General features: G+C 43.7%; 1 protein-coding gene across 1 annotated transcript; it reads left to right on the top strand.

The window, feature by feature from the left end:
• The first annotated feature begins 535 nt into the window (after nucleotides 1-535).
• On the top strand, nucleotides 536-18,534 carry LOC306829861 (centrosome and spindle pole-associated protein 1-like). Its single transcript, XM_079353056.1, has 28 exons — nucleotides 536-621; nucleotides 2,076-2,341; nucleotides 2,659-2,725; nucleotides 2,863-2,966; nucleotides 4,305-4,370; nucleotides 4,711-5,009; nucleotides 5,133-5,233; nucleotides 5,423-5,519; nucleotides 5,735-5,792; nucleotides 5,994-6,271; nucleotides 6,924-7,042; nucleotides 7,155-7,296; nucleotides 7,545-7,668; nucleotides 9,905-10,052; nucleotides 10,133-10,264; nucleotides 10,503-10,615; nucleotides 11,287-11,436; nucleotides 11,601-11,744; nucleotides 13,492-13,605; nucleotides 13,723-13,789; nucleotides 13,895-14,021; nucleotides 14,977-15,116; nucleotides 15,198-15,326; nucleotides 15,729-15,769; nucleotides 15,860-15,905; nucleotides 16,862-16,971; nucleotides 17,089-17,224; nucleotides 18,173-18,534. The coding sequence occupies exons 2-28, from the start codon at nucleotides 2,243-2,245 to the stop codon at nucleotides 18,313-18,315; spliced, it is 3,294 nt and encodes a 1,097-aa protein (XP_079209182.1). The 5' UTR covers nucleotides 536-621; nucleotides 2,076-2,242; the 3' UTR covers nucleotides 18,316-18,534.
• The last annotated feature ends 1,170 nt before the right edge of the window (nucleotides 18,535-19,704 follow it).

The raw sequence follows: 19,704 nt of genomic DNA, 5'->3' as shown, positions 1-19,704 counted from the left end.
AATGCACGTGTTTCCTGAAGGTTGGCTTGAACCTCAAGGGAAAGGGGTGTAAACACTGCTTCCTTAACCCACACACACTCTCACACACGCACACGCTCAGCTGAGATTCGTGAAACTTAAGAAGGGGGAGTAGCTTCAAAGCAGTTTGACGTGGAGCACCCTGGCCTCAAAATCTGATTATAAAATGGTCTATTAGTGACCACACAAGCCATTGGTGTAGTGCAGAGTATGTAGGTATACAGAGTATACCCACTTATTTTTCAATCTTTATAAAGTATACACACTTCTAAACCCTTTAATGATTTACACCACTGATTTATTAGCAATAAAAAGTAATATGCTGCATTTTTCGATAATGTTGAGGAGGTGACTGTCCTTACTGTCTTTAATGGGCTAGTTCACACATGTCGGTCACTAACAAAGAAATGGGAATTGATTATAAAAAGAGTGTTTACAGGATTTCTCACACAGGCTTTTATTGTGAAAGTTTACAGCGGAAATAGTATTAGGAAAAAGTTGCTAGTGCTGGTTTGAAAGAAGGTGAAGAAAGAGGACCGGAGCCGCCAACATTTTCAAGCTAACAAACAGTGACTGCCATTTCCAGAGACGCTAAACTCAGAAGTAGGTTTTATTTAACTAAATATAAGAATAATAAGAGAGCACTAACTTACATGGCTAAGGCTAGCTGGTTGAGACGCTTTTATTGGCTTCATTTAGCTTTTTTTAGTTTCCGTTTCCTTAGTTACAGCTAACAAGCTAGCAAACGTGAGCTATATTACTATAAACAATGTCCAAACGTGTATCCCATGAGAGCAACAGCCAACTGTAACTACGGAATGTGACACTGTGTTCGATGTGGTTGCTTGACAACGGCAAAATTACAGTGACCGCTACGTTAGCAATTACGGTAAGCTGATTATCAATATGGTTTACCGTAATTACACGATGTCGATATCTATTCAGATAACGTTTTCCTGCGATTAAATATTATCGAGTTGATTCATAAGGATCAAGTTTGTCTTCCTGGTAAAACATGATTGACCTGCTCCACTGACAAATCTCGCAGGTAATCGATTTGATTACTGGGGATGTAAAGATTTACTGAACTCACGATACGATTCAAGATGTATTTTACAAAATGAGACTGGAGATAAATGATGCGTGAAACAGACTCGTGTAGATGCTTCTAACCTGCTTCTCAGTGTGGTTTAGCCTTTTAATGTTTAAGGGGAGGTGATCGGATCTTCTCATTGTGCTCTCCATTAAATGCTGCATCATGTTGGCTGTGCTGTTTGTGTTGTTCTTCATCTGCTTTGAGCACAGTTTTTCTGTTATTGTCTCACCTCTTTTCATTTTCTGTCTTGAAGCCAAAATGCTTCCACACCCCCGATTTTAAAAGACATCTTCGATTTCTATATCTGTTAAAACCCACAAAGTTATTACTGTGGTTCATTATTCAGAGAACCATTACACTTTCAAATCGATTTTTCAATCGGTTCATCTTTACATCCCTACTGATTATTACCTGCTCATCATTTAAAACCCGTTGTTATATCCCTTAATCATGGCTGCAAGGAGAGCTTGTTTTCCCTGTTGCTGCTTGGATGTTTTAAAGTAGTGATAAATAAACACACTATATATCCATATCAATATTCGTTAAGTTAACAGTATTATTTCAATAGATGATGGTTTTGCTTCCTCAGTCACCATCGTGAGGTCAGTGGTTTGTTGTTTTCATCTTTTGGCAACAGGAGCTCATCACCACCTCCTCAAAAGCAAATTTGAAGTCATTCTATTATTATCATTTAGGATTATTTTTGTTTGTTTTTTTACACATTTATTTTCATGCATTGCTTTTTTTTTCAAAACGTTCAGAAAGTCAAAGTGTTGCAAATGTTCAAGTTTGATAAATGCATGCAATGTAGATCATTGACAAATCATGTTTAATAATCACAATGTCAGTATCAGTCCAAAGATTAGGCTTTTTACCATGATCGAGGAGCCTTTAACCATCGTAAACATGATACACAGCTCTTCACCTGTTGAGTCTTCTTTTATCCTGTGTGTTTTTCCAGGATCGTCCGCTCTGCCAGTTGACAACAGGTGGAGGGAGTCGTCTCTCCACTGCCGAAAAAGAGCCAATCAGCTGCCATAGATTTCCCCAAGCGTCCACTGCCTCTCGTCTGTGCTGTAGGCATGGCATTTTCCCTTCCCAGTTGGACTGTGACTAAGCCCTGAAGAGATGGATGATGAATTTGTGAACTTCATCAGGGAGCGCAAGGCGAGAGTGGCTGAGGATAAAGCCAGTTTAGAACAGGATCCTCCTTATATGGAAATAAAGGTGTGTTGCACCGATGATTGTTCAGTTGTTGATTCTCCATTTGTCATCTCAGATCCAGGCGTCGCCTCAGGATTGAGCTCGTAGTGTTTTATTTAATACAGATGTTCATTTTGTCAAATTGTCATGCAAACCCGACCCTGCGTATTACCAAAACATGTTTATATTTTAAAATACTACCCAAAGTAAATAATGCATTTCTTAATTATTCCTATGTCACAAGAATCAAACACAAGGCACGGTTGGTGAATGTTGAGTTAAAAACAACGCGCCCTTTTAAAATGATCCTATCATGTATCTATTTGGACTTACAGACAAAGCCCCACAACGTGTACGGCTCTACTGTTAAGGAGAACATTCCTCCCAACTCAATAGCACAAGGGAAAGGTAAAGTACCTTTCAAAATAAACTTCCTTTAATTCTTATTTTGTCATGTTATTTTTTGGGAACAATGAGCCGATAAATAGATGTCATGTTGTTTTTGCGTGAAACTCTTTTAAAAATGGACGGATGTGTCTTTTCAGAGGAGAATTACAGTGTGGGACTTCCCCTCGGTGTGGAGTACGAGAGGAAGAAACAGAGGCTGCAGCATGAGCTCCGTTTGGACTACAGACGCTACATGTCTCAGGTGACTCCCACAGACTTCCTGCTGACTTGAGATTGGCTGTAGATGAACCTAAAGGCCTTTTTTTTTTTACGTTCAATGTTTGGCTATTTGTACTTAACTTTAGTCTCGACTGCTCAAGAGTTGAGGAGTTGTTGTTTTGCCGTCGGTAACAGAGGCATCATTTTCTTCATCGTTGGAACCTAAAAAGGTCCCATTGTTTGTGCAGACAGGAGATTCAGGATTTGCTCAAAAGTGTGCACGAAGCGTCCATCCTGTCTCTAGGACAACAGTCTGTAGACAACAGCCGCTGGATGATCGACATGCTCGTTTCTTTCGGATGTTTTTGTTTTATTTCCCGATCACGCACGAAGCAAAGAGGATGCGGCTACAAGACACGATCCTCACACGCCAAAAGTACAGTGAATATGATACTTTTGGAGAAGAGCGGCGGTGACGTCAGCAGCACCTTTCTGAAAAAATCGAGAGATTTTCGAGTTGAAGCAGTCGGCGCTGCCGCACAAAAAAGGCGGGGCACTCGGCACATGATGATGCTCCGGTGCGCTCCCTTTGTAGCAGTGTGTCGCAGCCGCACTCTGACTTCTCTGCACTAAAGCATGTCCACAGGTCCTGTTAGTGCGTTTGTGAGAGAAGCAGGACTCTAAAATCAGAATTTCCCCTCAGGGATTAATACAAGTGTTTCAAAATCTAATTTTCAGAACAGCAACTCTGACTTTCAGACCGAGATCTTATTAAACACATCATATGTAATCAGAGTCTATCCTACAGCTGCAGACAATAGTACTATCATTAAAAGGGATTGATACACAGTACATTCTGCTCACATGTCATGGTGTCACATGTGAGGCTTAATAAACTTTAAAAGACACGCTGGACGCTGCGCTTCTTCTTTTCTGGGCTGCTGCTGCAAACGCTCTCTACTCATTGAAAATGAACAAGGGGCCTGAGTTTGATCAAGTTGAATGAACAGTTAGCTGGAGCAGCTTTGACGCCTATTGTGGTGAATTTGCATCAAACCGCTTCCGCTCCAAATGCAGCTAAAATAGCGTATGTATTCCTCCGCTGCCGGTTGATGCACTTTCAGTACATACCTCGGAAACTTTTGCAAGCTTTAGTTTGTCATAGGAACAATTGGAGACAACATCTTTTTGATGTGCTATCTATGTGCTATTTTTATGTAATATCTCAACTTCATTTAGCCTCTAGTTGAAAGCAGAATGTTTTAATACTTGGAAACAAGGCGTCAAACGGTTAAGCTCTGTTCTTCTTTGATAAGCCTGTGCTCTCCCTGAAGAGACGGGTGCAGCGATCAACTCATGACAGTTAAAATGTATGTTGCAGAAGAAGAACTTGGACCCCGGGCAGCCTGGACCATTAATGCACTCCAGTACCAGGAGGTCTGTCAAGGTAAACTTCTTCACATTGTTACTTTTTAAACTCATGAACTTAGCTCACTAAGAGTATTCGAGATGGTTGATAACCTGACGTGTGTCCCTCCCAATACTGACACTCAGTATATTTGCTGCCGTTTTCTTCTTTTGTCTGCATAACATTGACATCCGTGATCGATAAATGGAATCCTCTCACAAGCCTGTCTCCATATCTTCCTCCCAGAGTGTACAGAGAGGGAGTGGTCACAATAAATCAAGAAGGCACACATTTGGTTTATGTGTTTCGGCTTTAGACCCCTATTTTATTTCTCTTTAGTTTTTTTTTAACAACAGTTGCCTCTTCACGTTTCTTTCAGAAATCTTCTCTTGGAGAGCAGGTTGCTGTTCTCCCCGGTCAGGGAGCCCGCTCACAAAGGGATGCCGAGGCTCTTCTTCCAGAGGACAGGCGGTCACAAAGGGCTTCACGTCCTGCAGAGGCCGAGCCCCTTTACACCGAGGAGGATGAAGAGTGTGCTTCCTTTCCCCCGAGGCATCGTGACAGGCTCAGAAAGCCGGTGGATAGGGACTCAGAGGAGGAGGAGTTGGAGCTGATTGGAGGCAGACGTACTGCGTTTGAGGACATTTATGAGAGGAGATCCAAAAAGACTGATGGCAGGTACTCTGGAGGATTTTTTTTTCCTTTTTAATGCTTTTGTGTTCAAAGCTTTTTAGAAAGGCTGATTTTTTTCTTTTGTCTCCATTCCCTGTTGTCTTTAAATCCGTCTTTGGCGTTTCCCAGGGAGGAGGGGGAGCTTCCTGTCGGTGTTGCAAGAGAAGGCTGGAGGTCGAGAGCACTGACCAAGAAAGAGGACGCTGAGTTTGCCACCGGCCTTCTAATAGGTACGACTGATTTCTCAGTATGAACTGATTGTGTTTAAATCCAAGCTACAGTATTTTAAGAAAATAAGCAGAATACATTCAACGAGGTGTTGCTACATGAAAAGAGTTGTTTTCATTGATATATTGTTTGGCAAGACATTGAAATAAATCTGCTCATTTTCTAATATGCTGTCTTGTTCTTTCTTTTAGGATTAGCTGACACAAAAGATGCTTTACAGAGAAAGAAGGAGCACTACAGACAGCAGCTGCAGGAGCAGATCGCTGAACAGCACAGGAACAGGAAGAGGTACTCTGTCACTGACCTCTTCATGCAGACAGATGGAAGATATTATAGAAGATCGGGGACTTCTTCTATCATGTCAAGTGCCTCATTTTTCCTCAAAGTGTCATTGAGCAAAACCTTAAACTTCTACTTGCTCTCTCTTGAATCATCGCTCTGGATTTCTGCTCTTTAATGCCTGACGTGTTCTGACAACAACATTAAAGGTGTCCTTGTTGCAGGGAGAAAGATTTGGAGCTGAAAGTTGCTGCGACTGGTGTCAATGATCCTGAGAAACAGGTCAGCGAGTGACAAACATTTGAGTTGAAAAGCTTGTATTACTCTGCACTGTAACTGCTGTCATTTTTCATTTCTTTGATTGTGTACTGGTGGCGTGTGGAACGGTTGTAATATTTCAGCTGCAGCTCAAACAGAGAAACGATCAGAGCGATGTTAATCCTCTGCTTACATGCCACATGTCCGCACTGTTTCACAAACCAGCCGGACCGAATCAGACAGTTCGGAGTGAGCCGGAGGAAGGATCATCAGGTTTTAGAGCCATTAGCAACAGGGGAGAACAAATCCTCTTCCAGAGGTGTGTCTTATCATGAGAGGACATGTGGAAGAGAGAGAGAGACGTCTCCCCCTGAGCAGCCCCATGTGGCCTTCCAGTCCCCTCTGCTGGACTACAGCTCTGCTCTGGGCCTCGGGGCCAGAGGCCTGTCCCCCAGCAGTCAACATGCAGCCCCCTCCTTCCCCAGAGCCGTGGACACCCCCAGGTACATCGACAACTTCAACATAAGCCCCGTTTCCACACAGCAGTCCGGTACGGATCGGTACAGTTTGGTTCGGTTAAGCCCGATCCCGTTTACGTTTCCACAGCCAACCGTGCCCTATTTGGTAGGCGGCGTGTAAACCACCAAACAATCAGCTGTGTGTTACAGTCAATGGTTAAAACACGGCAGAGTTTAGTTAGCTGATGTCACGCGGGAAGTGACGATTCTTTCAACCAATCAGAGGACTTCATTTTTTAGCTCCACCTTTTCGGGTCGGCTCCACATTCTTGGCACCCCAACGGAAGGGTCCCAAAAAGTGGGACGGTACGGATCGTTATTTGGGAATCTGTCCCGGGATTAGTCTATGGAAACACCACAAAATATGTGCCGTACCGAGACGAACCGAGCCGGACCGCTCGGTGGAAACGGGGTAATGCAGTACATCCTGTCTATTTATGAGTGTGACCTCAGGCCTATGTATCACTTACTTGTGTAGAAGCAAACTAAACTGTCAAAATAATGTCTGGAAAAATGTCTGATTCATCCTCTTTTCATTCATTTCGATCTTCAAATTCAAACATCATCATAAAGTTTAAGATCTGCGAGTGAGACGCTGGTATTGTTGATTACTTAATATTCTTCTCTGTGTGTCCAGACTCCCCTTGTTTGCTCCTCATCCTCCTTCCACCGTCAGTGACGCCTACAGGAGCCCGTACAGAGAGCCCTATCACTACTATGGCACCAGAAATCAGCTTGACCCAAACATGGCCTACTGTGAGCACCGGTCTCCTCAGCTACATGACAGTCAAACCATCTGAAGTCGGCGACACACAAGACGACATTCACCACTATTGTCATTCTGAGATGTACTTTTTTTTCTGTTTAGATGGTCACCTGCCTGTTCCTGGCGCTGGCCTCCCGATATCCTACTGGAACGTTCCACCAGGGGGAGCTGTGCCCAGCCGGTTTGGTAGCAACAGCCCTCACAGCCAGCACAGTGGCAGCAGCTTTCCAGAGCTTCCAATACAGTAAATATGTCCTCTACACATTTGGCTCCAGTTCACCGTTTCCAAGGAAACAACCGTCTCTGTATACAAACGAATGATGAGTAGAAACTGAAGTCACGTAGTGTTAACCACCTCAAAGTTTCTAACCTAACATTATTCACACAAGCATCTGGTTGTAAAGTTTGTTTATAATGTCCTAGATTAAAGAACTGATTGATAACATGTCATCATCAGATCTTCATGATGAGACTCTTGAACTCTTCTGACAGGTCGAGCATCCCGGCTGCTGCTGCTGCTGCTGCTGCGGACTCTCGTGTTAGGGTTTTCCATTCAGAGAAACCCAGATCACCAAGGGACAGAATTATGAGCTACAGGGACGCTTTAAAACAACAAGTAGGTGAACCGAGTTTTCTTCTTCATGTACAGTAAAAGGACTGTATTCTCCAGTTCCTCAAACACAACCTATATTCTGAAACAAAAACCATCTAGTTCAGACGTTAAGGTCTAAAAGCTCTATTCTGATAATGTCTCCAACAAGGATAGAACTGTTTGTTCTAGAGATGTACAAGGAGGCAAAATGTACAGAGAAGAGAATGGCTGGAGAATTGGTAAAGCATACACAACACTTTTTAAAATACTAAATAATTCAGATTTGAACAACCTCAAAGGCTGTGACGGATCCGGAGCCTGTCCAGACTCTTTTTGACGGGTGTGGCTCATTTGTGGCTCTGACGTATGCAGAGTGTCCTGCACACTGTCTCACTGAAAACAATACAACAACAGAAATTGTGCATTACATTCCCATGAAGCTGTTGAATGAAATATGTCCTTTTTCACACATGTGGACATCTCCTGAAAACCTCTGCATATTTCCAGCAAGAGCTGTCTTATGTGAACGCAAACAGATTTTTTGCTCGGGCTTCACCTGGAGTTTCTCCTTCTGGAACCTGAGTATTTTTTTTCTGCAGCCAGTCCCAGTGGGCTGATGTACTGAATGCAGCAGGATATTCCCAATAGAATTCACCTCGAGCCAATAGAAAGGGGAGTGACATGTCTATACTGTTACTGCAGCAAGGTGCATAGAGAGTCTGCACACGACCATCTCTGAGCACGTAATTAAACGGCTGCATTGTGTTTTCTGTTTGTCAAAATGTTCTTCTCTGCCCTTTTGTTGATGTTGTCATTCTGTTGGACTACACAAAGCGAGTATTGTCATTATAGCATCGTGTCACATCTTACCCCAGGAGACCCCCCCGCCCCCCATTCCATCTGACAGGGATAGTCTCCCGCTGTGAGGAGTATATGTGAAGAGCCAGGTCAGGAGGATCTCCAGAGCAGACCTCATGAAAATATTTAGATATTATCCGGAGTGCACATGTGAAACCGGCTAAAGATGTATTTTTATTTACAATTTAAGATACAAAGAAAAGAAACTAAAAGCAGCCTTTTCCAAAAACAAGCCAGAAGTCCTACCTCTGACAACGCAAACAGCCAATCAGATTTCAAGGGTGGCTATGACACCCCTCAGCTGATGAGTATTGAGAACATTAGGGTTGATGTCTGCATTCACAGTATATTGACTGACTGTGCAAGAAGGCTTTGTTCATTCTGTTGATTCACTAAACACGCATGAACAGTGTCATTATTTGTTGACATGTGGAACAAAGCAATAAAATAAAGAGGTGCCAGGTAACTTTTCACTGCATTAGCCTGTGGTATTTTGGCAGGACGCTTCTGGGAGAGTGAGCAACGAGCTTTACAACAAGGTAAACCTGATGTAGTTAAGAGAATGACGATAGACTGTAAGAAGAAAAAGAACCCTTCTACCCTCATTAAGTCTCGTGTTCAGAGTCCCAGTGTCTCCTCAGTCTTGTCCATTCCCCTCCCCTCAACCCTCTAGTTGCTTTGTAAACCCAAATCTACTCAACTGCTCCCTTCAGTGACCAAAATCCCTGATCCCTCCCAAAGTCATGTGCTGTGGTGCCTGAAACTTGTGTATTGTAGGATACATACTTACGTTTGTTTTTTAACTCATGTCTAGTTATGTAGTCAGTACCGAGTGCTCCGAGAGCTTTAGAGACCAAGATCATAAACATCACTGATAAATCATCATCATGTGTGCTGGGGGCGGGTCACTCACTGAGATCGTAACACCAGGAAGGTTGTGACCATAACGGGGGGATAAAAATTAAACTACATTTGACCTGGAGTTTTTTTTAATTTTAATTAATTTTTCCGAGAAAGGGACGCTTTCCCTCTTATCACAGTGACGATGTTAGCAAATAGCCGATCGGTGGTAGTCTGGACCGATTCAAAGACGAGGCAGAGAGTCCCAAGTCCGGTCCTCAAACCAAGACCGATTTGGAGTACGACAGCACTTCCAATGCCTCCTGAGCTGATATAGACAGTACACTATATATATATCAATGAAATGCATCTTTGCAGTTTTTTCTTCTGTGTACGGTTTATTAAAAAAAATCTAGTTCAGAGTAAAGGTTCACTGGAAGGCTATTCAATCTGTGGAGATGTCATGGCTTACTGAAGGCCACGCCAGGATGACGTTTTTATAGAAGAGCAAGTTTGAGAGATTGTTATGCTTTGAGGGCTCTAATAAAGAACTTCCCGTCAGATCCAGGAGCAGCAGGAGCGGAGGTGTCAGGAGAGGGAGGAGACGGAACGCTACGAAGCCCAACTGGAGTTGGACATGAAGAACCACCAGCCCTGGGGTCGGGGAGGAGGCGGAGCCCCACTCCGAGACAGCACTGGAAATCTCATCGGTAGGCCCCAGAATGTCACGTCCTCTCTCTCTCTACGCGGCTTGTAGTGGATATTTTAACGACTTGTTTATTTTTCCCAGCTGACTTAAATCAGATGCACAAATTCAACGAGGAGGCTTACATCAACCCGGAGCAGTGGCAGAGGAGAGCGACGGCCATGACAACAGCTGCCCGCCGGCCAGAGCTCCCCGACCCTAACGAGAGGGTCTCTGGTACTGTATCTGGGTGCAGCACCCATAACTCTAATAACAGGAGCGGTAACTGTTTTTCTGCTAAATATATTGTTATATACAGCTTTCACTAAAACAATATTAAACACACATGCATCATTGTTTTTACGACTGTAAGTTTGATAATGATGATTTAAAAAACAGGGAAAAAGACAAATCTTTAAGACGAAACCATTCGATCCAATTCATCCAAGAATTTCTTTTTTTCCTCCTCTTCTAGGTTTCGCCCATGTTCAAACCCCCCAGTTTGCAAGAGGCAACGTTTTTTCCAACCAGCCCAGCCAGCAGCATGTCCAGGAGCAGGACAAGTACAAAGCTTACCTCAAACAGCAGGTGCGTCTTTAAACATCTGCTGCTGCTGTTTCCAGCTGTGTTTTTCTTGAACGTCATCCAGGGCGTTGTCACAGCACATATGATTATTTTGGTCCCTTGCCCGAACACGATTGCTCCCCCTTCCTCTGTCCCTCGCTGGTATGCGTTCACCTGAGTAACATTGCTCCGTACACTTTCAAATGCACCCGGTCCGATACAGCAGGTGGCAGTCTGCGCATTGTGTTGTAAATCCACCAGAAGCAGAAAGAAGAAGAGACAACCACAGCCACCAATCACAGGCTGAGTCCATCCTGTTAACTATGGATGTTTTTCTGAGACGATCCTCTTCCTACTACACAGGCGCCTGTCCTCCGCTGATAGGATGGTTTTTGAAGCGACAGAAGCCGTTTAGAATGACGTCCACTTCCTTGTTTGAGCGTGGACCATACTGGGGTACACATGAATCATGTCGAGACGAAACAGCCCCAAGTACAAAATGAGTACAGTTTGTTTTCACCCTGATCAAATGAAGCAGACTTTGGGATCAAGCGTACTTAAACTGCCAGCCATCTTTCACTTAACAAATGTAGCTAGCTGCTGGTAGAATACCACGAGAAAGAAATGAGGGTTTTCATTATTTTGTCCCAGCTCTACAGCCTGAAGTTGAATGTGTTTTTCGGGTGTGTGTTTAGATTGACGAGAAAATGCGTAAAAAGGCGGAGGAGAGAGAACGGACAAGATTAGAGGAAGAGAAAGAGGAGAAGAGGCTGGCAGAGCAGAGAGCTCGCATCCAAAGGGAGTTTGAAGAAGAACAAGAGAGGAAGAAACTGAAGGAAATGGAGGTGAGCATCCTTTAAACTACGATTTGGACATGGATTACACTCGGGTTTCATACCTGAACTTGATCTATCAGTGATGAGAACGCATTGGACGACAGGTAACTCAAGTCACAAGATGTTAAAACTGACTCTTCTTCCCTTCTCGTTCATCTGCTGCGGTCTGTCAGCAAAAGGTGAAGAATGAAGAGCTGATTCAGCTGGCTGAGCAGAAGAAAAGGGAGGCAGAGAGGAAGAAGACAGAAGAAGAAGAGAAGGAGAATGCAGAGCTGAGGAGGCAGTACGAGAGGGAGAGGCAGGCTCGAGTGGACGAGGTTAGTAGGAAGAAACATCCTCTGCTCTGAAAGTCTTTAGTCATCCTTCAGCTCTCAAGTTCATGTTTTAGAGAAGGAAATCAGGAGAGAGAGTGATGGAAAGTAGCCACAGCCCTTATTTAGGATGAATGTTGGTTTATGAGCGGACAGGAAGTTGAGCGGGAGAAATCATTCTCAATGTGACAACCGTTTGGTTTCACTTTTGTCGTTAACCATAGTCTCCTTTTATTCAAATTCCAACTGTATTTTCCCCACAGCAGACCCACGTCATCTCCTCCGTTGCATGACTACGTAGCCGAGTGGGAATGACGTCAGATGGTCTGATTGTCCTTTATGAATTCTGCTAACACCTTTCCTTAATCTCATGAGGTTTTCTCTGGGTTTAGTTAAAGAGGAAAGTGAAAGGGGATAGGAGGGACAAACTAGATACCACCAGCAAAAAATGTGCTATCTGATTTACTAACAGCGTGCAGTGAGGATTGCGTCTTTCGTGTGAGCAAAACAACATGTATTGTCCAAACAGTACGTTTGCCTTAAGGCGTTTCTGCCTCAGCGTGCAAAATACTGGGAGTAGGAAATGCAAAGAAGGTAAGTTAGTACACGCTTGAATGGGGGGCTCACCATGCTTGTACCCCCAACTTCAGTACCTGTTGCCAGACACAGCGCTGACCAGCTTCTTGTGCGCAACGATGCCACGAGTGGCACACACACTGCGCACCAGTGCCAGAGAGGACTGTGTTTAATACCGAGGTTTTCTTATAAGCCACTTTTTCCTTTTGTTACATTCACATTTATCTGCTATTACTTGAAAATACTGGACGTTCATTTGCCTCTAACTAATATACTATTACTACTATATACTACTCTTTTGCGCTTGCAGTCGTCCAGCTTTCCGTCCAAACTCTCTGTGACGTAAACCAGTAGAACACGCAAAAGCCTGACAGAAATACTACCGCCTCCACAAGGTTTGCACCTGACGTTATTCACACAAATGTTCTTAGTAAATCACCCGCAAAACGCCCACAAGCCAAACGTGCAAACTTTTTTTTTTTTGAACACGCAATTTAGTACTCTTTAATTGAGATCGTAGTAAATCAGGCCCTATGTGTCAGCTCTGTGATTCGGCTGCCTCTCTAGAGATCCAGGGACCCCGAACTGGAGAGTCAGTACAGATGATGGATGGATTGATGAGCCCTGAAAGGATCCTGACCTAAAATCAAGCAGGAAAATTACACTCAGAGGAGCTTATGATCTGAGGAACAAAGATTTGTATATTTTATTTGAGATTTTCCAGCTTAATGAAAAGTGCGGCAGCAAAGACATGAAGAAAACAAAGATACTTTGACATGACACTGCGTTAGTCTGTGATTTGAAGTGAACTTCATATGACTGTGTGTTTGTTTTGGAGAGGAAGAGACCATTAGATAACTGGTAAAAAGTGAAAAGTAGCCAAATATTGCAGTGATTTATGTGACCAAATGGAGGTCAACTCCTGGGTCCATCTGCTGGTAATTTGACCTCTCAGCCCTACTAAATTGAATCATAATGTCCTTATATCATCTTACTCCTACAGCATGGTTTACAAATAAAAATCAAACTGTTATTAAGTGTTCGATGGGGATCGAAGTTGAAGTGCCGATATATGGGATTTATACCAAAGCATACATAAGGTGCCAGAACAATCAAGAGTTCGTTCCATCACAGCTCTTCAAAGCTCAGCGTGCTGATTGGGTGGATGTGTTCTCAGGTTTGCAGGGAGCCCTCCCCTCCGATCCCTACTCTGCAAAGAAGACATGGGCGACAGCAGTACACGCCGAGGCCCCCCACAGTGGACAGCCTGCACTCTGCTGCCCCCCTGTCTGTGAGTGTCTCCTCTAAAAGAGAGAGTACTGTCGGCAGCTCACTCGTGGTTAATGATGTAATCTCTCAGCCTCTGGGCGCCGCTTCTTTTTACACCTCTAACCTTTCTCTCTTTTAGGAGCACTCCCTGTCTGGTCTCCAGTCTCCTCCGGTCCCTGCTTGTAGGAATCAGCTCCGAGCTGCAGGTGTTAACTCTGCAGCTTTGTTCGAACGTTCCAGCAGACATTAGAACTCGTTCCATGAATCATGACCAACTTATTACTGAGTATCATGACTGTGTGTGTTTTCAGGAGATCAGCACAATGTGTTCAGTGAACTGTCTGCGCTCCGTCGGCAGCTCCGCAGTGAACAGAAGCGACTGGAGGATTGCCTTCAACAGGGCGACTGGGAGGAATTGGACTCTCCTCCAAGTGACAGGTCAGACCTGACACATGCAAAAAGAACATAAAAAACAATATTTGAATAAGATTGTACTGAATACTCATGTTAGCTTTGTGCTGTTTAAATTGTTTTAACACAGTGCTTTACTTGTACAAACAGTCAGTTTACAAATGATGTTGTCATGCTGCAGCTAGCTGGATTATACATACAGTGAGTTTTTAGAGCTTGAACGGTCACATGCTTTGCAAAATACACTTTACCATGTTATTCTATCATTAATATGTCCCTAGTCTGTTTACAAACCCCCACATGATAAGAAAAGGCCATCCTCTTTTTCCTGCTCCACTTCTCAGTAAATGTGTGCTCAAACAAGCCGTTTATAGATTTTCCCTTCATGACATCACAAAGGGCAGTAGCCCCTCCCCCAGGTGGGTGACAATCTCACAGCTGGGTGTTTGTTCTGTCCTCAGAGTCTGAATTCTCACCGTAAACAATAGGATATGGAGTGAGAGCCTGAATACACCCGAGCCCTTCCAGAGAGGGGCGTGGTCAGACACAGCTCATTTACATATTTAAAGCGACAGAAACAGCCTGTTCTGAGCAGGGCTGAAATAGAGGGGTTTATAAACACGATCAAATACAGGATTAGAGGGGACTCAGAACAAGACGCTTCACACATGTTTTGAGGAGCTCTGAGACTTATTCACACTGGTTGAAGAGGAGGAGAATATGTTTCCTTAAAGTCGGGTTCCCCGATCATCAGGTCAGGTTTTTAGCTCTTAAACACTTTTGACCAGAGTTACATTCATCTGCAGTGTTGTCAGGTTTGTGTGACAAAGGGTTGAAACAATTAAGAAGAAACGGTTCAAAAAGTTAGTTTAAAGTAATGGTTAAATGATAGATAACTAATAACTCTGCCACCTCTTTCTCCACATTATGAGTGTCAGGATTCTTCTGGACTCAGTTTGACTCTGATAAATATTTTTTCCAGACTTCGGGAGCGTCCCCCTGTTGACGTCTTTGATATGGCCAGGCTGAGGCTCCAGGCGCCTGTCCGAAGGCCGACCTCCAGAAATGTGGAGCCCAGAAACCTGCTGAGGATCCACGACTCCCTTCAGCTCAAATACACAGGTAGACCAGAAAGTCTGTGCTGTACTCCACTGCACATCAGGTATCAGATGTGACGGATCTGTTTGTGTTCTTGTGAGTCAGACGGTGAATCCAGGCTGGGGTTTAGTGACGTTCCTAAACTGGAGGAAGACGGTACAGCCAATAGGAGGAGGCGGGACTACAGGGATCCTTATCAGCAGTTCAGCAGCCAGAGGTGTACGGTCCAAGGCAGTAAGAGCTCACCACACTGTTTAACGTCCTATTTGTTCTGTTGCAGAAAGTTTCAGAGGAGTGTCTTTTACACGTCCCTCATTTACACCTGATATTAACTTGAGGTCTGTATGTGGATGATGAAACCTGATCTACAGTAGGCCCGTGCAGCTAAATACTCCAGACAAACCTATCCACCTAAACAACAACAGCATGTAAGTCATTTAGTTTAAGCCTGGGCGCCTGTGACTGCTGTCCTGCTGCATCCACCTGCATCACAATCACTGTAGACACACAAACACACACACACCTGAACTTTTTTTACTCTAAGGAGAAGCGAGAGCTTTGCACAGATTACACATGAAACCTCCTTATATGTGGCACTTTAGACTTTTCTAACACTGTCCTCCTTTTTATTTATAGATTATTATGATCTGTCCCCACCGCGGCAACTTGAGTATGTGGTAAGTGATGAAACTATTTGTTAGTGTGAGCCATGAAGCTTCACTAATGGTGTCTATTTATTGTAACACATAAACACGTGTGTGTTGCAGAGGAGTGCGAGAGGTTCTTTGCTGGAGTCAGAGAGCGCTTTCATTGGTAAGCCACCATGATGGAGGGATTTTAATCAAGGCATTCGAACCGTAAAATCTGGTGCACAAGATGCACTTTTAAGAGGTATTTTTTTGTAATCTAAAAAGTTGGCTGTGCCCTTTATATCGGTGTGACCAATATACCAGTATAAGATGCCGACACACACACACACACACACACACACACACACACACACACACACACACACACACACACACACACACACACACACACACACACACACACACACACACACACACACACACACACACACACACACACACACACACACACACACACACACACACACAGTGTCAGTACGTCAAATACAGCTCACTGCAAGCCACCTGATGTGATTGAACATTTTCCATCTATTCATTGTGTAGTGCATGCTGTGCTGGGCTACATGTTGATGCAGACCAGGATTGCTGTGCAGTTTTCAGGTCTCGCTCCCGAGGTCATCGTCCTGCATCTGAAGACGGTGTTATCGTAAACCAGTGTCGGGCTCTTTTGATTAAAAGACTCCTATTAAAGTTAATGGGTAACCAGTAAGGAGGAGCTGTTGCTACGTCACAACTTTCACCATGAGCTAAGAGCTCTACTTCCATACTGTTTCTAGTAGGAGTGCAAACCCCACAAAGTAAAGTAAAAGTAAGTACAGATGGTACTTTAAAGGTTACACAGAGCTGTACGGAAGCTGCACGTTGTGGACTTTGCAGAACACTTTACAAATTGTTATGCAGGTAGGCAGTTTAACCTTTTTCTCTGTAGGAAGGCCCCCAAAACAGACAGTACTTGCAACATCATCTTTATCAGCTGACATTTGACAATTTGTGGGCACAACAAACAAAAAACCAAAAACATGTTGAAGCTACTGAAACACAGTGTTCTGCTTCTTCTTCAACTTTGTGTAGTTGAGAGTCAGATATTCTCTTTCTTCTGTTTGCGTCTGCTGTGTTCAGAGCCCTTAGGAGATGTTTTTCCAGTACCTCGCACGCCAGAGCCTGAAAAGACTCCTCTGCTGTCAGCCAGGGAGAGGAGGAGGGTGGCAAGAGAGTCGGAGCACGCTCAGGTAAACACCTGACTGCACACACCGACCGTTCATGTTTACGACATGACTGAAGAAGATTGATTTAGACTTTTTTTTTAAATGTTTGTCTTATTTTTTGTTGTTCTTTGGTTGGTTCAGGATGGAGCGGCGTCCAGTCAGCCCTTTGGACAACAGGAGGACTACAGAGACAGGAGATGTAAACAGGAAGCCGAGGGGAGGAGTTGGAACAGGACAGGTGGCCTGAGAGCTGCCAGTCGTCGTGGCAACAAAGCAGGTAAAACGTAATGTTGTTGGTTGTTAGATCTAAAGGCCCTGACACACCAAGCAGACGGCAGAGAAGTAGTGGCAACGAAGGCCGCCTGTGACGTCGCCTTTTGTCTCGGGCAAAAAGTTGCACATCGCAAAGACTACCACGACTTACATTCTGCGTGTGCGTGAGAGGAAATAACTTTCCATGCCAACAGGCGGCGGTAGTCTATTGTTGTAATACAAGAGGACCATTTTCACACCGCTGTCGGTCACCACTCCTAATATAGGCAGCCTACTAATCAAGAATGATGTCCGATAAAAAGTTGAAAATGGCGTTGGTCTTCAAGTGGGAAAAGAAAAGAAGAGGAGGAGGCGACAAACAAGGAGAGACCGCACTAATGAGTGAAAGCATGAATACTCCAGCGACAGCCTCAAGAGGCTTTCCTGATCCAGTGTTGAGATCTGGAGATAAATGAAACCTCCGAACAGCCAATCAGAGAGATTCCTCTCACGGACTGCTGACGCTGATGCAAGATGTCAAATCAGCCAAAAAAAAACAAAAAAACAAGACGACGGACACACCGCAAAAACCAGAGTGACGACCACTCACCGACAGTCCGACCATGACAGACGGAGCACGATCTCCTCGTTGTGTCAGAGCCGTTATGTCACTGTTTCACTTTTATTTGGCAAAGTCTTTATTAGGGATAAAGTTGTGTTTTTCAAAGATGTCTGAACTAATATGATCCATTATTTAATGGCTTTCCAAAACCCGCGGGTCATTAAATTCGGCCTGCATCATAACTAACATGGAAACAGATGGTTCCAGTCGCATCATGGATTGCAGTTTTCTCTGCAGTAAATAATAACCAGGTTAAAAACAGTCAGTTCTGTAGCAGTGTTCACAGACCAAGGTGTGACTCTCTTTTTAGTTTCTCTTTGTTTTCTCTTCTCGTTGTTGTCTCTGCTCCAGAACATTTTGATCTGTCTGATGAAAACTCCTCCCCTCCGCGGTTTTCCCATCAAAAACTCAACCATCAAAGATCATTGGAGACTCTTGCCACAGATCCCTGGATGAGGCCAGGAACATCGGACACAGAGCGCTTGATGACGTAGCACCGTGTGAGGAGATAGCTCTTCTTAATACAGACACCAGCCCCGTCTTGAACTTATGTTTGCTTTTTTAATCTTTGACTTCTGTGACAGGAAATCTGGATTCAGACAGAATATCAGGATATTGTCAGACCTTCAGTATGTCATGCTGCAGGCAGACCTGATACATCTGTGTTAATGAAGTATTCAGTTATGTCATCAATAAATTATATTTTAATTATATGAACTGTGTTTGTGGTTTCATTTAAAAGTTTGACAAGACTTAGCTCCTGAGGCCTGTACTACAAAGCAGGATTTGAGCATAGCGAGGTATCTTCAGGGTTAACCCTGGGTTTTCAGTCCTACGAAGGTCAATTACTTTTTACCTTGGTATATCACCACGGTAACTTATGCTGCACTCCTAACATGCTCCGGAGCAGGTTATGTTGGCGATAAGAGAGCGGACTGTGAAAAGCTCCGCCCACGGACCAATCAGATCTTTTGATGGTGGATCTCCCAGAGCTGATGGAGAGAGGGGAGGACATTTCATGTGTCCCGCATGATTTTACATTAGACTATAGTCCGTTAAGTTAATGATTATTTTTCATTGATATCCTTCAACAGAGACTTTAAAAAAACGCCTTAACATTTTCGTTAAAGATGTACAATGACAAATATTTTCTTGTGGCGTTGATTTGTATATTCTTAATGTTTAATGTCTCCATAGCTGTTTGTGATGGTCAGAGCTGCAGCTTAAATTTAACTTCTCAAAACTGTTCTACTCTCCACTTTGAAGAGTCAGAGCAACACATTCAGAAGAAACACGAGTTATTATAGTCAGTTCTAAGGTGAATTAACGATGAAACAAATATAAGCTGCAGTTTTTAATCTCAGATTTTCCTTTTTTTGTCCTTCCTGCACTTACTGCAGCTGTGTCTCTTGGGAGCCTGTTTGTCTTAACGTATTTATATAGTTAATATAGGTTGTAGTTTTTTTTAATGTGTTTGTAGATGTGACGATCTGCTGACGACAGACGCGCTGATGATTGTGATTGGTTAAATGACGCTAACTCCGCCCTGTTTACGTGAACGCGCTCTTGGCAACCCTGGGTCGACCAATCAGGTTCTTAACCAGCTTCGTAGGACTGATAAGCACGACCTCTTATGTTAGGGTTAGTGAAGCCGGATCACCCAAAGATATCCTGCAAATGTTAAACTCACTTCGTAGTTCAGGCCTCAGGGCTCCTTAGATGATATTGCTGAACTTGAAGAGTTTCTGGATTTTTCTTCTTGAACTGAGACTTAAACACGAAGTTATCTTCTTCTTTTGTGCATTTTTAACAGCGGTTAGCGTCATAAAGTTAGCTTAGCATGCTAGCAGGAAGGTAACGGCTCAGCAACAAACCGAGTTTTT

Source organism: Symphodus melops (genome assembly GCF_947650265.1).
Source record: "Symphodus melops genome assembly, chromosome: 9".
In the NCBI taxonomy this organism is placed as follows: domain Eukaryota; kingdom Metazoa; phylum Chordata; class Actinopteri; order Labriformes; family Labridae; genus Symphodus; species Symphodus melops.
The sequence above is the reverse complement of the archived record's forward strand: the minus strand, read 5'-3'. Positions and strand labels throughout refer to the sequence as shown.

Excerpts from the sequence above, each read along its gene's own strand:
- LOC306829861 (XM_079353056.1), top strand. The coding sequence starts at position 2,243 with ATGGATGATGAATTTGTGAACTTCATCAGGGAGCGCAAGGCGAGAGTG. Across the intron at positions 5,793-5,993 it reads TCAATGATCCTGAGAAACAG|CCGGACCGAATCAGACAGTT; the intron begins GTCAGCGAGTGA and ends TTCACAAACCAG. Across the intron at positions 10,265-10,502 it reads CCCTAACGAGAGGGTCTCTG|GTTTCGCCCATGTTCAAACC; the intron begins GTACTGTATCTG and ends CTCCTCTTCTAG.